Here is a 23,739-nt window from a genome sequence, read left to right on the forward strand (position 1 = left end):
CTTTGCAAAAAAAAAGGATTGCTAGCTACTCAAAACAAACATTCTACCTCACGTGATCATCTCTCCTATTACTTGGGGGGGATGGACACCCTTTATTCTGTACCCACAATTGAGAGGGGGCATTTTTAAACCTTTTCATACTCATTGCAGGAAGAATATTATCCACATTAAGGCACTCAAATGCAGTTTTTCTATGTGCATAAAGAACAATGTTTGAAGTCAGTTTTCTTTAGAAGCACACCAAAAACCATTTTAAAAGCCAGCTTTAACGGTCATACCAAAATAAACAACTCCTCCCACCCAAAAAAACGTTTTGGTTTCCAGTCAGAGCTGAGGTTAGCCTGACTTCCCTTGGAAGGTAGTTCCACAGTTACAGTGCTGTTCCAGTAATTACTTAATTACATCCTTAAAACAAGAGTGATTTTTTTAGAAAATCAGGTCATGCAAGCCTCCAAATGTTAGTACTGGATGAACAGAAATTATTTTTCCAGTTGTGCTTAAAGATCAACTAATATATTTACAAACCCAACAGAGGTATACAACACATACACAAAGAGAGCCATTTTTTCTAAATTTCTTCAGATTCCACTTTTTAATCTCCACTTTTCAGAGGCACTTTAGGTAAACACAGTAAGAAATTTAGTCAGTCAAATGTAGTTAGAATTTTTGAAAAGCTTTCAAATCAAAACCTCACCCGAAAGGCAGGGTTGGCACCATGTTCCAACAAACGCTTTACTGCTCCCGTGCACAAATTGAAGGCAGCAATATGCAAGGCTGTTCCAAAATCAAAGTCACTGCATGTGGCATCCACATCTAGAATTATGCAACAGGTTTGTGTGAGACTGGACAATTGTATCAGTTTTTCAACAGCCTGGACTAGTACCATACAGTGTTAAGTAAAATGTTATCAGTAGCATAAATACTATAGTAATATTTTAGTAAAATATTATTTTAAGTAAAATATTATCAGTAAACAAATTATTAGCCTTAGTACTCAGTTAGTCATGATGGTCCAAGTTCATAGCTATTGCTTTTTTCATCAAAGCAAAATGATAGGATTCTTGCAGTTTCCAATTCACGCCCTGACCAGACCTCTGATTCAGAAGAGCTTTAGATCAGCAAGACATAAATGTTAATTACTCAAATGCACTTACCATTTTTTAAATATACAATGGCAGTTATGGCAGAGGGCAATTCTATGGAGCACAAGGATGATTTATGTCATGGTAAGGCAGAGTTTAACCCCCATTTTTCCACCTTGATTCAAACTGCAAGATGGAAACCCAAAAAGCAGCTGGGGAGAGTTCATAAGGACATCAGTTGGAGGAAAAGGGTTAAACTGTGCCAGTACTCATGCTTTTCAGGCTCCTCACTGGCTGCTTTTTCTCATTTAAGAAGCCATGCAAGTTAACTCAATTCACATAATTAGTGCCATGTCTAATCTGGTCCTTAGCTTTTGCAAGGTGCCTTCAAACCATTGAACAAAGGGGCTGTACAAACAGTCCCTAAGGGGTGGCATGCAGTCGCCCCTTTAATGACGGGATTGGGGCCGAAGCCACCACACACCGTGGCCCTGATCTGGCCTCCAGAGGGCAGAAAAAGGAGCCGCAAAATGCAGCTCCTTTTTGCGCCCTCTAAAGGGCATCACAGCCACAAAGGCGCAGCTTTGTGACGCCCTTTTAACACTGCATCATCTCGGGTCGTGCCATGATGCCATGCGCCATCTAGAATGATGCGTGGCATCATGGTGCAAGGAGGGCAGTCACGGCGTCCAACGTGCAGACACTCTGCAGTGACTCCACTCACAGGCCGGCACTTTGTGACAGTCTGTACTGGGCCTTAATTAGTATAAGTTTATTGCTCACTGCATATTGTTACTTGTGCTAACAAGTGGTTTTATAAAAAGACAAGTTGTGTTAAGCAATATTTAGATTCACTCTCTTGAAATTCAAACAGCATTTTAATTATCAATCCTTGCCAGACTTCTGTCATAATGTAAGTTCAGTAGACTCTAAAAGCAGGCTGTGATATGACAGTGTTCAGACAAAATTCTAAAAGCAATGTACCTTCAGTAGATGGTGAAGCAACCCAGGATTAACAGCGTTATCAAATAAGAAAAGAAAGCCAAAATGGAGTAGCAGAATAGTGATTCTCTCATGCCTCTCTGCATACCATTGTAGCACTTCCATTCTCTTCCCATAGGACACAGTCGTAAAAGTGTCTTTTGTTAAACAGATTTTTCTAGCACAACAAAACACACGGGTTTTACAAGCATCTCCTTCAGAAAGAGAATAGAAGTGCTACAATGGCATGTAGAGAGGCATGGAAAAAGATCCAGGGGTAGCCATGTTGGCCATTTAACAAATCCAATAAAAAATCCAGCAAACAGTGATACCTTTATTGACCAACCAAAATGCACAATATATATGTTGCAAGCTTTTGAAGCTTCATTGGCTTCTTCACCAGGCAAGATGTTATAAACCAGACAGGAGAAAAAAAGTGAAGATGTTAGTCATAGGCCTGCATTTTACTGTTTCTCATTCTTCTTAGTTAAGATGGTATGGAGCAACATATTCCAGCATGCAAGATATGCCCCTCTATACCATCTTAACTAAGAAAATGCAGGCCTATGAGTAACATATTCAATTTTTTTCCTCCTGTTTGGTATTTAACACCTTGCCTAATGAAGAAGCCAATGAAGCTTCAAAAGCTTGCAACATGTATAGTGGGCATTTTAGTTGGTCAATAAAGGTATCGCTGTTTGACAGAAAAAGATGTTACTCTCTATTTCCATTTTGGCTTTCTTTTCTCATGCAATAAGGCTGCTCTTCTCACATCCCCAAGTGATAAGTTTCATGTAAGCCTCATCCCCACCATCGTCTTAAAGACTGCTGATTCCCCTTGTCTTTCCAGCACACCAATACTTTGACTGAAGCCCCCCTCCTGCTGCCCCCCCTTTTCCCTCACCACTCCCCTACTGTCCCCTTTCTACCTCATCACCCCCTGGATCGTTCCACCACCCCAAGAGGGAGGGGCTGTACTGCCCATTTTGGGAGTCATTGATATAGAGCAATAATGTGGAAAGTGTACATGCTCAGCATCACGTTGTGGATAGAAAGCTAACTTGCTGCTCTCTGTGGTATTGCAGTATCTGCTTACTTTATGACACACACCTTTGTGCAGCCCTTTCTGATGTGAGGAGACTGACAAAGGTAAGAAATACAGTATGTATTAATATTAAATTGGCAATATTTACCTTTTGGCTTTGAATTTTTCAAGATGACTGTAATGAGTTCTGGAACATCAAAGTACGCAGCATAGTGCAAAGCATTCATGTTTGTCCAACGGCTCCTCAAATTGATATCAGCACCCAAATCAATCAGCTGAGAGGCAAATTTGGCAGCAGTCTCCACATCTCCTGCAAAATAGGTGTTTTTAAAAATGATTTTCTCTCTGGTCTAGCAGGTATTTAACAGGCTATTGCAACACATCAGATAATCAAGCACTATGGCCAAAGAAAGTTGGCAATTTCCAGCAACAATTACAAAGACATAACATTCCTAGCATGATGTTTCTTTACAAGACAGTTCTGAGGTCTACTTAAGTGGCAAGAACCTTTGAATGCCATGGAAATCCTCCAGCAAAATTAAGTTTTACTGTGGTACTGAATTTTCTACACATCCTTGCAACAACAAAAACAAAACAAAAAAATCAGTGTGTCAATTTTGCATTAGTTGCTGCAGACAGATGCCTTCCATCTAGGAATTTTATACCATGTCAACTAGCACTGTATGATTTGATTTAAACTTAATTAAGCGTGGACTGACCCTAGAGGACTGCTCTGTTATTCTTACAAAAGGAAAGGATTAGCATGAATTTATTCACAATTAGAGATTTCAAAATCTGACACCCTCACTTTCATTACACTTCTCATTATAATACTCAATATGGGATTGAGAAATTTCTTTTTCTTCTGCAACAGAAATCAACACCCACTGTGTAAATTTTTCTAATGTACATATTTCTGAACATTTTTATTTTGCTCAATCTAAATGTCTGCAGGCATTTTTCATGCAGCACAATTTTAATTCTGGACATTTTTCTACCTTAGGCATATTTTCTGTACACACATTGCAAGCTTTACAGATGTACAGATTACCAAAGCAAAATGAGTTCTGTTCTACTGTTCTACGTTCTTGGGAGTGTCAAATATATATTTCTGAATGGGAACCAGAATCCAACAGATTTATTTTCTATTCCTACTCACAACTAAGATCTTTCCCTCCCTTACACAGATATGAAAACATTAACCATGGTCTGTGTGCTGAGTATCACTGTTCTAGCTCCCAAAGGAAGAGGGCCAAGATAAAACCAAGAGACACTTAGCACCATGAATCACAAAAAGTCTGTGAACATCTAGATGGCAATTCCATAACCACAAAAAGTCAACATGGGTTTCAGAAAAACAAGTCATGGCATACAAATCTGATCTCTTTCTTTGGTAGATGAAGGGAATGCTGTGGATATAGTATATCTTGATTTCAGTAAGGGCTTTGACAAGGTTTCCCATGAAATTCTTGCAAACAAGCTTGTAAAATGTGGGCTAGACAAGGTAACTGTTACATGGATTAATAATTGGTTGACTTGCCGGACCCAAAGGTTGTTCAACAATGGCTTCTTTTCATCCTGGAGCGAAGTGACCAGTGGGGTCTGTCCTGGGTCCTGTGCTATTCAACATCTTTATCAATGACTTGGATGACAGAATTGGGGGCATACTCATCAAATTTGCAGATGACACCAAATTAGGAGGAATAGCTAATACTCCAGAAGACAGGATGAAAATTCAAAATCATCTAAATAGACTAGAAAGCTGGGCCAAAGCTAACAAAATGAAATTCAACAGAGAAATGTAAGGTATTGCACTTAGGGCGGAAAAATAAAATGCACAGATATAGGATGGGTGACACCTGGCTGAACAAGACTACATGTGAAAGGGATCTAGGAGTTCAAGTAGACCACAAGTTGAACATGAGTCAACAGTGTGATGCAGCAGCTAAAAAGGCCAATGCAATTTTAGGCTGCATCAATAAAAGGATAGTGTCTAGATCAAGAGAAGTAATAGTGCCACTATATTCTGCTGTGGTCAGGCCCCACCTGGAATATTGTGTCCAGTTCTGGGCACCACAATTCAAAAAGGACATTGAGAAACTGGAGCGTGTCCAAAGGAGGGCAACTAAAATGGTGAAAAGTCTGGAAACCATGTCCTATGAGGAACGACTTAGGGAGATAGGGATGTTTAGCCTGGAGAAAAGAAGGTTAAGAGGTGATATGATAGCCCTGTTTAAATATTTGAAGGGATTTCATATTGAGGAGGGAACAAGTTTGTTTTCTGCTGCTCCAGAGAACAGGACCCAGAACAATGGATGCAAGCTACAGGAAAAGAGATTTCTGCTCAACATAAGGAGGAACTTCCTGACAGTAAGGACTGTTCGACAGTGGAACAAACTCCCCCGGAGAGTGGTGGAGTCTCCTTCCTTGGAGGTCTTTAAGAAGAGGCTGAATGGCCATCTGTCGGGGATGCTTTGATTGAGATTTCCCGCATGGCAGGGGATTGGACTGGATGGCCCTTGTGGTCTCTTCCAACTCTACGATTCAATGGCGGGATACAAACCGCCGCTTTGCGGCGCTTCCCCGCCGCCGCCGTTTGCTCCGCGCGGGAGCTGCAGCAGTCAAACCACGCGGCTTCCACACGGAACAAAAAAGAAGCTCCATTTCGGAGCTTCTTCTTGCGGCGCCTCTATGACGTTGCGAGGTGCCTGGCGCGGACTCGCGACGTCATAGGCGCCACGACACGTCTGGACGCTATGCGTCCAGTACGTAAAGATGGCGACGCCCATGTAGAAGGGGCACCGCCATCTTGTACGTATAGGATACGTACTAGGGTTAGGGGGGTGCGGAAGCACCGCCCCTTCCTAACCCTAGTACGTATCCTATACGTACTATATGGCGGTTTGTATCCCGCCTATGATTCTATGAAATAGTTCAATGCCAAGACCAGACTTTTTATGTTAACAGAGATATGCCTCTTGATTACAACAAGACTAAAAGAGCTAAAAAGCAAATGCTCCAACTCAAGTGGGTCAAAAATTACAGCTCTGTGTACAGTATATAATAGCATGCAAACGCTAGAACTTAAAGCACTCGCTTTCAAGTGTCAAATGACTTTACAAAGCATCTGTCAGCACTTTATCTTGCCAAAGCATCTATTTCATGTGATTTTAAAATGACAGAATGTCAAATTACCTTTCCACTTCCATTGTGTTTATACCCCAATAATTTGAAGCTTCTACTAGAGAAAGACATTTATCACTAAATGCAGGGCACAAGAAAACCAAAAGAGCTATAATGTATGATACAGAAAATTGGAAATGGAAATCTTGTAGAAACACTCTCTAGAAGAATTAGTGGGAAAAACAAGTTAGAAATGCACAACTGAATTCTGTGACAGATGACTACAGTGTAGTAAGCATGTATGAGTGTCTTAGCTCCAATTTTAAGAAGGGGGTGGTCTTGCAGATGACAAAAAATATCCAGGCATGAAAAGTTGCGGAAGAGAGAGAGAAGGCAGACATACTGCTAAGAACTCTTGATCAGACAGTGAAAATTCTCTTTCCCTCTCTCTAAGCCTTCAAAAGTGTTTATTCCATCTACTCATATAAACTTTTATACAACTGGTTGGACTTGGACTTCCATTTTCTCTGCTGCCCAAAGGTTGTATTGTTACACTGGTTTGGCAGATTCTTTTATTGTACTTTTGTAAGCTGTTTTGATGGCCCTTTTATGGACTTATAAAGTAGCCAGCATGGTGAGGGGGTTTGAGCCTTGGACTATGACTCTGGAGACCAGGGTTCAAATCCACGGGATGACCCTGGGCAACCTACACACTCTCAGCTTCAGAAAACTCCATAGTTCACTTTAAGTCACTTTAGGGTTGCCATACGTTGGAAACAACTTGGAGGCACACAATAACAAAAAAGTGGCTTACAAATGTTAATATTAATAAATAATATTCTCACAAACAGAACACCTTAAGCAGCTCTGGCAGGCTATTTCTACACAGAAATACGTCCATCCATACATCTGAACAAGGAGGACAGCACAATCAGGAAGAGGTGGAGAAAAGCATGTACCTCTCTTGCCATGAAGGACAACAGTCATTTAAAAATGCCTTTTCTTTTCTTACCAATGCCATGAGCTCCTGACTTGCATGTATAATGCAAGAGAGTCATATCAGTCAAGCCATCTCTGTCATTCACGTTGCAGCCTCTCTTGATAATCTACAGAAATGATAGAAGATCATTAACACTCTGATTCAATAATGTAATACATCTTGCTTTCAGCCAAATAAAAGGATCTTCATGATGCCTAACAACATGTTTCATCTTCATATAATGTCAGACCAGTTTGATCAAATAATTCCCATCCACAAAGACATAGCAAATACTATTACATCATCACCAGTCTACACTCCATTAAATTCTTTACATTCATTGTTCAATTAGTATACAAGTGTTGTTTTTTAAATGCAAAGTTCATGTAAACCTGGAAAGCCATATCTCACCTCCAATGAACATTTTATAGAACTCAGTCAACAGGTATACAACAGTAAACAATCTTTTGATAAGTTTCCAAATGAATATAGAACAGGTATATTTATACAGCAACTCAAACACATTTTTCAAACAGCCTCCATACCCTCCTTACCTCATTCCCAATGACATCAATGTTCTGCTGAACTTGGGGGACCCACTGTCTTAAAATGGCAAATAGCTCTGAGACAGATGTTTCAGGGTTGAAAAGAATTTCCTTGCATGCTGCATCATTAGGATCAAAAAAGGAGAAATCTGTGGAACAGTTAAAAAAATGAGGTTTAGTTTGTAAAAAAAGATTCCAAGGGAAGGGAAGGTAGGCAAAGAAATCCAACACATCTGTGGCCTGCATATTCACATACTGTATAAACAGTTAAGAAGCCACTGACTGGACAGGCAAATTTGCAGTGCAACATGCTGCCTCACTCACAGAACTGTATATAAGAGGTTCAGATTACCCTTTCTGCCCTATGGAAACCCCCCCCCCCCCGATGTTTTCCCACAACCTCCTCAATCATTTTTCTTACCACAGAAAATCCATTAAAAAGGAAAGACAAAATAGTTGCCAAGTGCTTCTTGACTGGTAGGTTGGGACCTATCAGCCAGGAAGAGTCATTGTACCTTTTATTAATGTTCAAAATGTGAATAATATTAACTGACAGAAACAGGGGAAGCAGATGTCACATCAATGTATGTAACTGTTTTTTTAAATATCCAGAATGTACCCACCACTGGCAAAAGAAAGAAAGAAATTATTACCCAGGTAGGAAGATGAAACTCTAAACCACTCTACCAATATGCTGATTATTATACAAAAATGTATACATGTATGTGTACTGCAGGTGAAAAAAGCAACTGCAGTCAGAAGCAGAGAGTAGACAATGATTCTAAACCCTATCCCTCCTGGCATATTTCCTTTCAAGCTAATCTTTCCTTGCAGGAAGAAAAGCAGCTGTAGAATCTCCAAAAGAAATAATTGACAGGGCAAGGATTGAGCAGGAGCCAGTGTAGTGGTCTGAGCATTGGATTAAGTGGCTTGCCTTAGGGTTGCCAAAATTGGAAATGATTTGAAGGCACACAACAACAATAGGATTGAACATCACTCCTAATTTGTTTGCACCTGGATTTAACCTGCTTTTAGTGAACTGCTTTAAAAACAATGAAGTATCTCTGTTCATGGAATTTTAATGAATTGGCACTCACAGAGATCTATGTACTAAGCCTGCAAATGTTATATTCAGTTAAACCAGTTTTGGAAAACAAGACTTTATCAGTGGATTAGAGGTAAAGAAACTAACACTTATCACAGGGCCTCCCCTTCAGGATTGAATCGGAGGTCTACCAGCGGAGTGACTGACGCACTTCACTGTCGAGTGGTATTTTCTTGGGCTTTTTGAGAGCTATGGCTCGTTGGTGTGGTAAGAGGAGCCATTGTAGGGATCTGTAAATTTACAACGCTATATAAATAAAGGTTAATAATAATAATAATAATAATAATCTGGCATGAAACCTCGCCCAGGGCAGGCACTCGATGGTCGCAATCATGAGGCCCTGCAGGTGAGCCAAGAGCTGAAGGTTGGGACGTGGCGAGGCTAAGACCTTGCAGATGGCCTGTCGAATGGATCTGATCCGGTCCGGTGGGAGGCATACTGTGCCTGCTTGAGTGTTTATCAGGGCTCCCAGATGGTGAATCCTTTGATTTGGGAGCAGGGTGCTCTTTTGTAAGTTGATCAGAAAACTATGGGCTTCTAATGATTTGAGGGTCGTGAGGGTGTCCTGAATTGACTGTTGTCTGGAGGGGCCCCAGACATGGAGATGTAGTGACCTTAGGTGGGCAATTAGAGCTACCATGATCTTGGTGAAAACCCTGGGGGCCAATGCCAGGCCAAAGGGAAGTGACCTGTATTGAAAATGGAGCTTGCCATATTTGAATCGGAGAAAACGCCATGAGGACGGATGGAAAAGAATGTGAAGATAAGCATCGTGTAGGTCCAGCGACGAGAGAAAGTCTCCGGGGTGGAGGCTGTCTAAAATGGACTTGAGGGTCTCCATTCTGAACTTATTTTTTAGGATAAAATGGTTGACAGCCCTCAGGTTGAGGATGGCTCTCCAAGTTCCGTTCTTCTTGGGCACCAAGAAAAAGGTTGAATAGCATCCTTTTCCTCTCTGATCTGTGGGAACGGGTTTGATGGCCCAGATAGACTGTAAATGTTCGATGGATTCCAGCAGGAGGTGGTGTTTTGCAGGGTTGCTTGACTTGGAGGATGGTATGAACATGTCGTGAGGAAGTTGATGGAATTCTATCTTGTAGCCTCATCGAACTGTGTCCAGGACCCACCTGTCTGTGGTGGACTTTTCCCAAGCTTGGCTGAATCCCTGAAGCCTGCCTCCTACTGGAGGGCCCCCGTCATTGTTGTTGGTTTTTCTGCGAAGAAGAAAAGTATGTCCTAACAGGAACAAGGCAGGAAGAAAACTGGAGGTTCTTGGGCGGCTCTGCCCATGGGGGCGGGGCCAGGCCCCCCTGTTCTTTTGTCTTTCTTCTCTGCCTATCAGGAACTGAAGTGGGCGGAGCCACCCATAGTTAAGATGCTCGGCCCCCTTCTCTGATGGGAAATACATTTATATAACAACAGACACATTCACACCAAAATAAAGTCCCTCCTCAGAATCGCAAGTTAGACTAATTAAATTGTCTTACAAGCAAGTTGCACATTTTGCAAGATACTCAGAATTTACAATGTTTACATAGGGAATAAACAATAGCAATCTCCTACATCTTAGTTAACTGTGTTGTTGTCAGCTAGGGAAATTTAATGATATTGTTTGAATAAAACCCTATTGATGTATGCAGCTGTTGGACTGGATAAACAGATCAATTTATTGGCACTAAGAGCACTATACAGTCGGAGCTACTTTTATTTATGGAACAATTAAATATGTTTAGTGACTGCACAGTTAGGTCAGGCATCAGAGTGGCTATTAACAAGTAAAGTTTGAAAGCTAACCATCCTCATCCCTGGTCATGCAAGGAAGGTTTTTTTAATTAAGTGGATTAGCTCTGATAATTGTTTTCTTCCCTGCATGAAGCAGAACATCACAGGCACCTAAGTGACTAAAAAGAAAGAAAAAGAAAGAAGTAGGCCTTTGAAAAAGCTCCCAGTTTAAATAAGATAGTTTTCCAACTAAACTTCCAAGGAAATTTTCCAGTGGGCCAGTGAAAACTCATCTATGGTTTGCAATAGAAGAAACGCTAAAGAGGGACACAGGTAATGTATTGCCCAAAAATGATATACAGTAGCTGCTGGTTCATTTTAAAATATGCTTGTAAAAAATAAGGGTAGGTCAAATAGTTAAAACATTAGCCATTATAAGCACATCCTAAAATATAACTTTTGTACTAAATAGGTTTAAGCTTCATTTTGTATGAATTTGTTATAAGCTGCCTTGGATAGTGAAGTGGGTGAAAGGTGGGACATAAATTAGAAAAATAAATATAAGCATCCATTTTAGAACAACCTAGGTGTAAGCATGGTGTAAGGGTTTGAGTGTTGGACTACAGCTCTGGAGACCAGGATTCGATTACCAGCTATACCATGGTGTTGGGCAAGTCACACACTCTCAGCCTCAGGGGAAGGCAATGGCAAACCTCCTCTGAAGAAATCTTGCCAGGAAAACCTATTGATAGGTTTGCCTAAAGGTCACCATAAGTGAGAAACAACTTGAAAACACACAACGCACACACACACAGAGATCAAGAGTGGGTAACTGTGGACTACATAATAGAACCTTAGAACTGCTGTCCTTCGCTACACACACATTACCCAACACCCCAAACTGTGCCTCTAAAATAACAGTAGTTGCACTGAGCCAAGCAACTTCTATAAAGATGTTTTCAGATAAAATAGAAACCTGTGAGACTCTCCCCATGGGGATGTAAGCACAAGAGAATGTTCTTGAACCACTTGCACCACACAGCTCCCTCAGATGTTACTCACAACAGCCACTGCAGCAGCTACAGCCATGGAACAAGAAAGACATAATACCTTAAGGGTTATGAGGTAATGCACCCCATCTATCCAATTAAGCAGTTCTTTTTTTCTCCTAAACATCTAGTGACAACTGGAGAGGGGGCAAGCAGGACATAGTAAATTTTACTATCATAAAATAACACACAGGCAGACACAATAAAGAGATTACTACTCAAATTTTTAAAAAGCAAACAAAGGATTAGGCTAGACTATTCAACAAAACAAAAGGCTGGGTCATTAAGAGAGAGAGACAAAGTTCAGAGGATGATTTACAACCAAGCCAAAACTTCACCTTCTTTCAACTATCTGCTAATAGCTAAAATGAAGAGATGCAGGGCATAACTAACTAGAGTAGTCCCTTGGTAACCACTGGGGTTTGGTTTCAGGATCACTACTACCTCATGAATACCAAAATCTATGGATGCTCAAGTTCCATTAAATAAAATGACATAGTAAAATAGTGTCTCTTATATAATATGGCAAAACCAAGTTCACATTTTAAAAGTATATATATTCAAGCCATTGATGCGTGAATCCATCAATAAAGAATCCATGGATATAGAGGGCGAACTACACGTTAACTTCACTGACCTCACAAAATCCCTCCTCAAAGCTCTGTGTTCAGAAACGGTTGGTAGATAACTGCCCAAGGCTGTATATTAGAGTTGGCAATAGTAAAGCCCAGCTTCATTCCCAACATACCACTTGGCATTTTCCCCATCCAGATATTGTTGAAAACACATTATCTGCTTTTCCCCATTTGTTCTGATATCTGAATATCCAGCACAGTACAACACACCTCGAACTGTGCCATTTCAGTCCAGATCTGAATCAAACCAATCTGGAGCTGGAACAAGTTGATCTAACAGGACTGACTCACTTCTGAATGCAGTCAAATTAGACACACAGCCATAGTTTTTATGGTGTAGTGAGTTTGTTGTTGTGAGCCCTCAAGTCTCTTCTAACTTATGGTCACCCTAAGGCAACCCTATCATGTGATTTTCTTGGCAAGGTTTCTTCAGAGGGATTTCCAATTGCCTTCCTAAAGCTGAGTGAGTGTGACTTGCCCAGGGTCGCCCAGTAGGTTTACATGGAATAGTGAGGAATTGAACCCTGGTCTCCAGAGTAGTAGTCCAATACTCAAACCACTACACCATGTTGGCAGCCAGGCTATACAGGACCAAACACTGGAGTAGCTGCTTCAATGTACTGCTGTAATGTTTCATTCTGGGTTCATTATAATTCAATCTTTTGCAGTTGAAAGAATGCACATTATCTGGTAATGAGCAGCCATTCATCGTACATCATCTTGGTTTCTGCACTGTCTAAGGGACAGGTTGTTTACAAAGCTGTCTCATGCTGCATTTCCCCTACAAGAAACCATTTATTCTTTGAAGGCTAAAAAAGAGAGCTAGCTAGTTATTAAAAACAAACTGCATCAATCTAGTGACAGTCAATGATTACCTGCAAATGAAACATAGCTTATATGATTCCATGATTCTAAATTAAATATCCTGTAGACGAGGTAAAGTTGGCTAGCAGTTGTTTTGTTTTGTTTTTGTTTTTAAAAAGTCATTTAAAGCAAGCTGTACGTAACTTAACTCAGCTAATGAGATCTACTCTTCCAGGGAACTCTTTCCAGATTTAATTGTGGAGGAAAGGAATGTAAACTCATAGAGCCCTGATGGCACAGTGGTTAAATGCCTGTACTGTAGCCACTCACTAACAAACAACAAGGTTGAGAGTTCAATACCAGCCAGGACTCAGGCTCGACTCTTTCTGAGGTCGCTTGTTGGGGGCAATTAGCTTACAGTTGTAAACCGCTTAATAATAAATAAATAAATAAAACTTTTCTTTATATCCCGCTTTTCTGTGACAAGACAATCAAAGCGGCTACAAAATCCACATTTACAAATTTATGTCCCAAATTCCCCGCTTAAAACAGGATTAAACAAATTACAATTAAAACATCTATTAAAAACACAATAAAATACAGCGAGGACAGAGTGATGGGCTGATACATGATGTGAGGGGCAGTCATTCTGTGGCCGGGCAATTTTATTCAGGAAAGGCCTGCCAGAAGAGATCCGTCTTGACAGCTTTTTTAAAGCTGTCTAAGCTGGCAATTTGACGGATCTCGTCCGGCAGACCGTTCCATAGCTTGGGATCAATTGCAGAGAAGGCCCTCTGGGAGGTAGCAGTTAGTCTGGTTTTTAAAGGCTGCAATAGATTCCTCCCAGAGGACCTGAGGGTGCAGGGCAGATTATATGGAAGCAGGCAATCCTTCAAATAGGTTGGACCCAAGCCATGTAGGGCTTTAAAGGTTATAACCAACACCTTGTACTGTGTCTGGAAACTAATAGGCAGCCAGTGAAGAGATTTTAAGATGGGTGTTATTCAGTCAATCCTAGCTTTTCCGGCGACCAGCCTGGCTGCCATATTTTGCACTAGTTGAAGTTTCCGAACTAGGCACAAGGGTAGCCCCATGTAGAGCGCATTACAGAAATCAAGTCGTGAAGTTACCAGTGAATGTACAACAGTTTCTAGGTCCTTTACTTCCAGGAAAGGGCGCAGCTGGCGTATCAGCCAAAGCTGATAGCAGGCGCTCCTGATCGCCGCATTCACCTGATTTCTCATGTGAAGCAACGGATCTAGGAGCACCCCCAGACTGCGAACACAATCCTTTGTGGAGAGCGTGACCCCATCTAGGACTGGAGGTTGCAACCCCATACCTGGTTTGGGGGCCCCTACTGTAAGTACCTCCGTTTTGTCTGGATTCAGTCTGAGTTTGTTTTTCCTCATCCAGCCCATTACCGCTTCAAGACACTGATTGAGGGGAGAAATGCTTAGTTACTGCTTAGATGGTATGAAGCAGTATACTGTATAAATGAAGCTGCCATTGCTATTGCTATAGTCTAAAGAAGATTTGGTGATTTAAATATTACAGTGGGCTCTCCTTCTACGCAGATTTGCCACATGCGGATTTGAGCATGGCAAACCCAACCATTGACCCCAATTAGGGACAAAAGTCCCTCCCCTCCTCCCTTCTTCCTCCCTTCCATCCCTGCTTACTTACCTTCTGTTGCCGCCGTCGCCGTGGGAAAGGCCGGGCACCGGTGTTGGAGGCCTTGAAAGCCTCTGGCTCAGCTCCTCAGCCTCCTCGCTGCTGCCGCCACAGGAAAAGCCAGGTGGTGGTGGCGGTGCTGGAAGCCAAGCCTTGGCCTCCTCACCGTCACTGCGTAAGGGCCCGATGGTGGTGCTGGAGGTGCCTCCGCCGCGCAGAAGGGCCGGGTACCTGTGTTGGAGGCCAAGAGGCCTCCAGCACTGCCACCCAGCCCTTCTGCGGTGGCAGTGAGGAGGCCGAGTGGCAGTGCTAGAGGCCTTGAAGGCCTCTGGCGCTGCTGCTTGCCCTCCTTGCCGCCGCAGCTTCATAGACTCCGCCCTCCACAACTGCCATCTGCCGGCCTGAGAGGGAGTTCACCAGGCAAGTCCAGCTCCATCAGGACTAGCCTGGAAGAAGGAAGAGCCCTCCCTCCAATCCATCTGCCTTGGTCCAGGCCTTAGAGGGAGAGAAGAACCACTGGACCTCATCCCCTTTCCCTCCATCATTCCTTTCTCCTTTTGTTTCGTGTCTTTTAGGTTGTAAGACTGAGGGCAGGGAACTGTCTGATTAAAAATAATATTGTAAGCCTCCCTGAGAGCCATTAGGGCTGAAGGGCAGGATATAAATACATACATAAATAAATAAATAAATAATGTATACAGTATACCGCTTCATACCACCTAAGCAGTAACTAGCACCACCACTGGGGACAAATGGGACTTGAGCATATGCAGATTTTGGTATGCTGGGGGGGGGGGTCCAGAACGGATCCCCACGTATACCGAGTGCCAACTGTATTAAAATAAACATAGAGCTGCTTGACTCAAGCATTCTGCCTTTAAAATCCTCATGGATTGAGAAAGTTCTTTCAGAAGGGGCTTGCGTGAACCAGTCTGCTATATACCTGATACTGGAGGTTTCTGTGAATGTGAGTGGGACAGAGAAAGGGGAAGTGTGACAAGCACTGGCTTGAATGTTAAACACATTATTCACCACATGTGAAACAAGCACAATGCACATAATCTGAAGTAAAAGACTAGCTTTGAAACACGTTCTTTTGGCATCATCACTCAGGATTCTACAATAATTAAAAGTTGAATCAGTTGTCTTGCCATTTGACTTTGTCAACAGTTGATTTATTGTTGTACTTTTTAAAGTCAAAATCTACCTGGCAGCACACTAATTTAGTAGCAAATGTACTACTACAATCTTTACCTGAGACAGGACAGATTTCTGCTCACTTTCTTGATAGATGTTGACTATGCATGGTATATACTGTATATATTCATGTATAAGTCTACAAATTTTAGTCAAAAAATTGATCCCAAAAACCTAGATCGACTTATCAATGGTTTAAGTCCTGTACTTTAACTCTTATAAAAAAAGGGAACAACCCCTGGTGAAAAGCAAGAGAATAATCTGTCCTGGAAGCACTGACACCTTTCTTTGGCATTGCTTTCCTTTCCTTCATCCTTTAGATCTTTAGGTAGATGCTCCTAGGTTTTACCTTGACTTATCCATGGGTCATATCAAATTCTGTCATTTTGGCCCCCAAACCTGCCCTCGACTTATACATGAGGTCAACATATAATCAAATATATATAGTAAATTTATGTTTGCTGTTCATTAGCTTTCTACAGCTATTGATGCTATCATAACTATTTAGATTCAAAGACTAGAATTAAATCAATGCACAGGGTTCTGCATGTTGCTTCTTAAGGAGGATCGCCATCTTGGCAACCTAATCAATTACTTGACCAACTTTAACTCCAACATACTCAAGAACTAGCAAACAGCAGCACAAGTTCATTAGAAAAGATTTATGCAACCCATAGAAAATAGCATGTTTTGACTTGATGGGCTGGGAGTCACAATGAACTCAGTGCACCTTATTTCTCAGTCCATATGCTTAGGATTGTAAGAGCTTGCATGCAATGAACTATTGGAATTACATATACAATACATTATCCTAAGAGGAGGGTTTTAATGTAATTCAAGGAGACTAACACTGAAAAATGGTTTAAGATATGCACTGATGAGTTTGAAATTATATTTCTTGCAAAAGAGTGGCAAGAAATGAACTAACTGTGCTCCCACATGGCCTTGTGACTTTCAGATTTTTTATTAAATGTCTAAAATTTTATGTTCAGGCACACATCATAACAACTACTGATATCATAACCCATGAAAACTGGCAAGGGGGCCTCCCAATCTAAGATGAAAGAAGGGGCATTACAAAAGGAATCTTAATTGTGAGAGTTCGCACTGTTACAGGATAGAACAAATTCAAAGAACTTCAGATAGTGGAGACTGAACAAACCTTTCCAAGCTGAGTACTCAAGAAGGGATTAATTACATTTTGGCAGCATATTATGTGTGCTAATGGTTCCAACCTCGCCACCTCAAGGCTAAGGTCCAGATGATGGAGGACCAAGGTTTCTACTGCACCACACAGGCAGATGCATGTTTCTGAATGAACCAGCACATCCAAATACCTTGCATTACAGGAAGCAATACATGCATAATAAAAGGATTGTGGTCCTATGTGCACTAACCATTTAATGTGGAAATGCAAAGATGGAAAGAGTAAAGGGAGAAAGACATGACCAGGATGATGGTCACACAGAAGTCAGTAGTATAGACCATTGAGAGAATATGTCCTTTGCTTGAAAACATGGGAAGTGAATGGAGTGGGGCGGGAAGGACAGGAATCAAGAGAGCTAAGACTATTTTTAGAAGGAATGGAAACTAAATGCTTCACTTAACCAAGGGACAGAAGCTGAAGGTCAGTCAAGTTCTACTTTCCCCAAGGCTATTATCAGGCTGTATTTTGAGAAAGGATGAAAATCAAGATAAACAGAACCAGCCTGCAGTAATCTATACAAACATCCGAAGTAACCAATTCTGCCCCTTCACTGGCAGAAGGCTCCTTGATCCAGTGGAGGCTTCCAGGACTAAAAAGGGGAAATTTGTTTTTCATAAATTCCCCCTTTCTTATGCACTCTCCCTCATCTCTGCTGCTTCAAAGGGGCTACCAACCCTCTGAAAGAGATGGAAGCCATATCAGAGAGACGAGATAATCAGTATTCACAATTGTTGTTGTTATACTTATTTCTGTTCTAATTTCTTCCCAGTTCATGACTCAAAATCAACTTACAACAAATTAAAAAAGCACAGTTAAAATTTTACAAAATACAAATATTAAAACTAGATTAAACAAACAAAAATTAAAATCAAATTAAAATATACATCATCAAAACAGACACCAGCACAATTAGCAAGATCCAACACATTGTTTAGGTGAGATGGGCCTTATACAATCAGTCATCAAATAGGTACCCACTAGCCTAGCTACATATGGCAGGGACAAGATTTGGGGATTAGATTTTTAAAAGGCTATTGTGTGCATACAAATATGAACTCTGGATCCTATTCCTGAAGCTTCAGCTCTCTCTCTATTGTCTAGAAGTTAAGGCTTTGAAAGGAGAATAGATGAATCTTGACTCTAGTATGCATGCATCAACAGGAATTGGCCAGCTAGTGCTACTATTATTTTCCATGCAAATGCAGATGATGATCACTTTCAATAAATATGAATACAATGTAAACTAAAATGAATCCTACACAATCATCCGTTCCTATTTTGCTTTCCCAAACATTTTACAAAGCATTCCAAAGGAAAATAAATTGACTGATGAGGGAACAATCTCATTTGCTTAACACCAAAATATTGTTCTTTTAGTGCTGGGTAAATACAAGTTATAAACAAGATTCTTACAACAGAGAAAGACATCTGAATCAATCACACATTATTTGCATAAAATAATGTCTGAGAAGGTTCTAAAACTAATTATATTTTACAGCACCAAGCATGTAATTATTTGACATATTTCAGATAAGAGAGACAGGTGTGGCATTTCATCTGATTTCAACCTCCCTTCCAGCTTCATGCATCTTCCCTGACTTAACATCTTCAAAACAGCTCTGTAAAGTCTCTGTCTACAAATATGCTCACCACATTCAGAAGGCATTGGTGCTGCAGAGATGGAATAGGTAACTGGATCTTCAGAGCCAGGAATAAAATACTGGTATCGTGTAGTTAATGAGTCTCCTTCTGTGGGAGGGTCAGGAAGATCCTCTATGGTCATCTTCTAAAAAACTACCTTTAAGAAGAAGAAAAAAAGAAAAAAGGGGGGAATTATCTCAAACAGTGTACATAGTATGGTATTCTTTGAAAACAGTATGGTATGGCATGGTATAATTTAGCAAAACATATATGAATGTTCCTATTTTCAACCACCCACACAAGACTTTAACCCTTGAAGACCGTCTATCAAAATAATATTCACTGCTACCAGTGAGAACTTCACAATACACTGAGAATAAACTGAAGGACTCAACTGAGTTGGAAATCCTTCTAACCTCAGAAGTTATGATTTTAAAATAGTGACACATTTGGGATGAAATACAAAAGGAGGCAGAGAAGTAGGGAGGCTAATAATGGAAAGGGTGGCAATAGACATTAGTCACAGGTACTCTCATTCTCCCAGGCCTAAATCTGTTAGCACACATGCATGCTATCCAACAACCTGCTCTGGACAAGGTGGGAACCATTCCTAAGGTTCTGCTGATGTAAACAATTCTCCTCTGATGGATTCTATCCTAAGTCTATTAAATCACAATGCTGTATCTGCTGGTAAGCCAGCAAATTGGTTTCATTGAAAATAAAAACAGAAGTTCTACTAGATCATAGAAACTCAAAAGCAGGAGCCTGTTGAAGAATCAAATACCAAAACAGACACATGGTATTATTTCAACAAGAAGACTGATACTCAGCAGACCACCTTTTTGTTGGTATCTGTTTGCTTGCTTGATTTGCAACTATCTCCATCCTGCCAAAATATGGGGGCATGAAAATGCTATACAGATTCATTAAAATTCAGGGAATCAACCACTCCTTACTGAGCTCACTTGAATGTGAAGTGTCCATAGCCACAAGTTTTTGAATTTGAATTGACATTCTCAGTGGGCTGGGGAGTAATGGTGATTTTGGGGTTACTCCTTGTCTTACTCTGGAGTAAGATTTTTTTCTTAATATTATTCCTACTCTTGCTCCTACTCCTATAAAAACCTCTTACTCCTTTACTCTTTACTCCTAAACCTACGCCTCAGCCGTGGGGGAAAGTACCGGTTGTTTTGCAAGGCTGGCGTGTCTATGTGTAAATGTTTCTCTTTGCCTCCCAGTCCCTTCCCCAGAGCAATATAATAAAATTGATCTTTGGTGTTTGCATGTACAATATAATAACAGTGTTTCTGCAGTGTGTTTTGGACCTTAGTTTCAAAGGTATTTACAAGATCCCTTTGCATATTTGGTATGCTCAGTGTTACAATACTGCCCTTGATTCCATAGCTGTTGACTATTCAATGTCTAAATGGCAATTAAACATGAAACTTCACAATGTGATAACTATTTCGCTCTATTGCACCCAAAGCCCACTAAATGAACTTGTTGCATTACCACCTGCTACAACAAGCATGCCTGAGATTACACCTGGACAAGAATCCACCTGAAAACCCTATCCTCTTGAGTTAACAAGAAGATGGTTGGACTTAAGAAAGTTATTCAGCACATCCCAAGAAACACAGAAAAGAACAAAATTCTACATCTGAAGAAAAAAGATTACAGTATGTTCTCCACGTCCATGGGAGTTAAGGGTACAAGGCCCCTGAAAAAGTGGAAAAAAACATGAATATGCATGGGCAATGGCAGGACTCTCCCCTGCCTTCTCCACTCACACGCTAGCTCAGCCTGCCTAGGGCTGCTGGGTGGTGGTTGGGCAAGTAAGGCAAAGGACGGGGGAAGGAGAGCATGCATGCCCTTCCCAGCTGCTCTGTCCTACGAAAAAACCCAGGATAGAAAAGGAGTATGTGCCCTTTCTGGCAATTGCCCTTCAGACATAGAGAAACCCATGAATAATCAAATACGTGAATGTTATACCCACAAATGCAAAGGGTCAACCATCATTGTTAGCTGCCCTCGAGTTGACTTTGACTCATGGCGACCCTGTGGTTGAAACATCTCCAAGTCTCCTTTTCCTCCCTTGCTCAGTCAACTATATTCTTTACACATTTCAGTTTTTATAAAAACACCTATTTTTCCTAAGCACATAAGCAGGTTTTTAAATTTTAAAAACTTTTCTTTACTATGGTTGGTATTTTTTTTTTTTTTTTGGCCATTTTCCAGTATTCAGCTGGGTGGAAAATTATATATGTTGCAGGATTTAAAACAATTAGAATTTCCTATATAAAGGAAACGGCAAATGTTTGGTTTCTCTACACTGCTGTTTAGCAAAGTTCCCAAGTTCCTAACTACAAAAATTCTGGAAAGATTCCTTTAAACACAATGATGTAGTACTTTTGGTAGATTCAAACGGTATCCTCTTCCACATTTACATAACATACTTGGGTCAGGGCTCTACTGGGAATATACAGAAGGACTTAACTTTTTATTTAGAAATATGTGTGCATACAGTAATTAGCTGTATCATTTCTGAAAGGTTAGAGCATAGTCTGAGATGTGGCCAAATGGAATTTCAGCACAGATCTCTTGGGGAAGACAAATTTGGTGAGATATTGACTAAGACTTTTTTTCCCCTCCTAGAATTACATATAATTTTTAGGCATATGTGCCTTTATTGTTCTATTTATTTTCAGACTACCCTTCTCTCAGTCCAGTCAAACTGAAAATAATGTACAACCTGAAAAGGGTTTGACTGTTAATCAGGCTTACAGCCTGAGTGTGCTTCCAAATACAGAAGTGAGTTAGACCACTAAACCTGCACATCATGGCTTGTGTCCTGCATGCCTTAAATTCTCCTCTTAGGCAGTTTTAAGTATATTACAGAATTATTGTGACACCTTACCAAAAGGACTACACACTTATGCAGGTAAAGTGAAGAAGGATGAATAGTAAGCGTTGCTTGGTAGTAGCCCCATAATTACAAAAATCTCTTCCAAAGAAAGCTATCCAGAGTCCAACTTTGAGAAATGTTTAAATACACAGCATAATAATGTTTAGTGGGAAGGTTCTTCTAAGTCAGAGCAAAGAAACATGAATAATGAAATTGGTTTATACTATTTTGCTTCAGGATTTTTTCTGACTCTCTGTTCTAAAGATTTTTTTGGGTGCATGTGTTGTTGTTTTAAACTGTTTATATCTCATATAAACTATCCTGACCTCTTCAACTGTATTTATTTATAATGGAATAAGTATACATAAATCTGCTCTTCTCATCTTTAACATCACACACACTTGACAACATTTCATTGCTGACCTTCATGATCCCAAATATAGATAATGCAACATTAGTTTCACTGATTTTATTAATTCACAGGAGGTAGAACAAATATACTACTATTAATAAAAGGCAGGAGGGACCATTTTATATTTACAGTAGCAGCTACTAAAAATCATCATTTCTACTTCACTGGCTAGGACATTGCCTGAGGAAACAGCCCAAGTCCTCTTGTAAATAAGAAAGGTACTCTGTGTCCTGAAAGAAGTTACGTAAGTTTTAAGTCTCTAGTCATTAACCCCATCCACAAACCAATTCCATGACCATGAAATCAACTTCAATAACAGAAAGAAAGCAGGGGAAATCTATACATTTTATTAATTTAATTGATTTTATCCCACTTTTCCTTCAAATGAGATTCAAAGCAGCCCATCTATGGCAGCCTCTCCTAATTTGTTGCCCCACGGATATATTGGACTAGAACCACCATCATTCCCAGCAGTATGCCCAAGAGACATGCTGGCTGGTTGTGATAGGAGTTATAGTCCAACACACTTCAAGTACAGCAGAATAATAAAGACTAGCCTGTCAATTATTTTTTTAAAAATTAGAAAATAATGCAGAAAGTACAGCAATTGTAAATATATGAACTTACAACAAAAAAGAAAGGAATGAACAAAAGAGAAAGTATTTTTTTAAAAAATGAGACCAGCGGTACTTCATCCAAAGCTGTGGGAGGCCAACGAAGAGAAACCCAATTTATTATCTATTAAAAACTGGGGATCTGAGCTACATTTGTCAAGAAAAATGGCAACTTCTGGTGTTCTACCCAGAAGCTATGCTAAACAAAACTGATGTTGTTGTGTGCCTTCAAGTAGTTTCCAACTTATGGCGATCCTAAGGGTTTTCTTGGCAAGTTTCTTCAGAGGGGTTTTGCCATTGCCATCCTCTGAGGCTGAAAGAGTGTGACTTGCCAAAGGTGACTCAGAGGGTTTACATGAGATTCAAACTTTGGTTTACAGAGTCGTAATCCAATGCTCTATGCCACAATTAAGGACAGTGGGCCCTCAGTATCCAGGGGAGATCCATTCCAGACCTCATACACACACACGGATATCAAAATCTGTGGATGTTCAAGTCCCATTGTCCTTAATGGTGGCACAGCCATGTGACTGCGCCACCATTAAGAAGAATGGGACAAAAGTCCCTCACCCCCTCATCCTTCCCTCCCCCTCTGAATCAAGCCCCAGAATCTCATTGGCTGGAGGGAGACAGAGCCAGGGCTTGAGTTTCAGAGCCCAGAGGTGTTAAGGAAAATGCAACATGGGATATACAGTGAATGAAATAAAACATGTATGTGAGAGTCAGGGTGACTCAGCAGAAGCAATTAGAAGCCACACAGGTGTAAAGGGTAATGGAATTAACAAGTCCTAAATGCCAAGGACAGAAATGCAAAGTGGATAATTGAACACACCTGAGAATTGTTAAAGTGGACAAGGTGAAATGATGAAATCATTAATTGTGGGTTGAACCAAGAGAACCAATGAGAGTGGATGTACACGCCCACTGGGTGGAAACAGACAACAGTGGGTGGTACGTTGCAATGACTATAATAATGGCTATGAATCCCAATGTATTTTGTGGGTAGTATTGGAGGAGTTGTA

General features: G+C 40.6%; 1 protein-coding gene across 5 annotated transcripts in view; it reads right to left on the reverse strand.

Annotated features, from left to right (window-relative positions):
* LOC149310693 (CAP-Gly domain-containing linker protein 4-like) overlaps window positions 1–23,739 on the reverse strand; it is a 68,754-nt gene that overhangs the window by 39,015 nt on the left and 6,000 nt on the right. For all 5 annotated transcript variants that reach the window (XM_089529547.1, XM_089529548.1, XM_089529546.1 and 2 more), the window contains exons 2-6: window positions 18,796–18,943; window positions 7,765–7,904; window positions 7,244–7,337; window positions 3,257–3,418; window positions 695–813 (exon numbers count right to left, since the gene is read on the reverse strand). In XM_089529547.1, the coding sequence (XP_089385673.1) occupies window positions 695–813; window positions 3,257–3,418; window positions 7,244–7,337; window positions 7,765–7,904; window positions 18,796–18,928 (648 nt within the window). In that variant the 5' untranslated portion in view covers window positions 18,929–18,943. The remainder of the gene's footprint in view (window positions 1–694; window positions 814–3,256; window positions 3,419–7,243; window positions 7,338–7,764; window positions 7,905–18,795; window positions 18,944–23,739) is intronic.

This window comes from Sceloporus occidentalis, unplaced genomic scaffold, assembly GCF_023333645.1.
Source record: "Sceloporus occidentalis isolate IW3139 unplaced genomic scaffold, rSceOcc1.0.p SCAF_6, whole genome shotgun sequence".
In the NCBI taxonomy this organism is placed as follows: domain Eukaryota; kingdom Metazoa; phylum Chordata; class Lepidosauria; order Squamata; family Phrynosomatidae; genus Sceloporus; species Sceloporus occidentalis.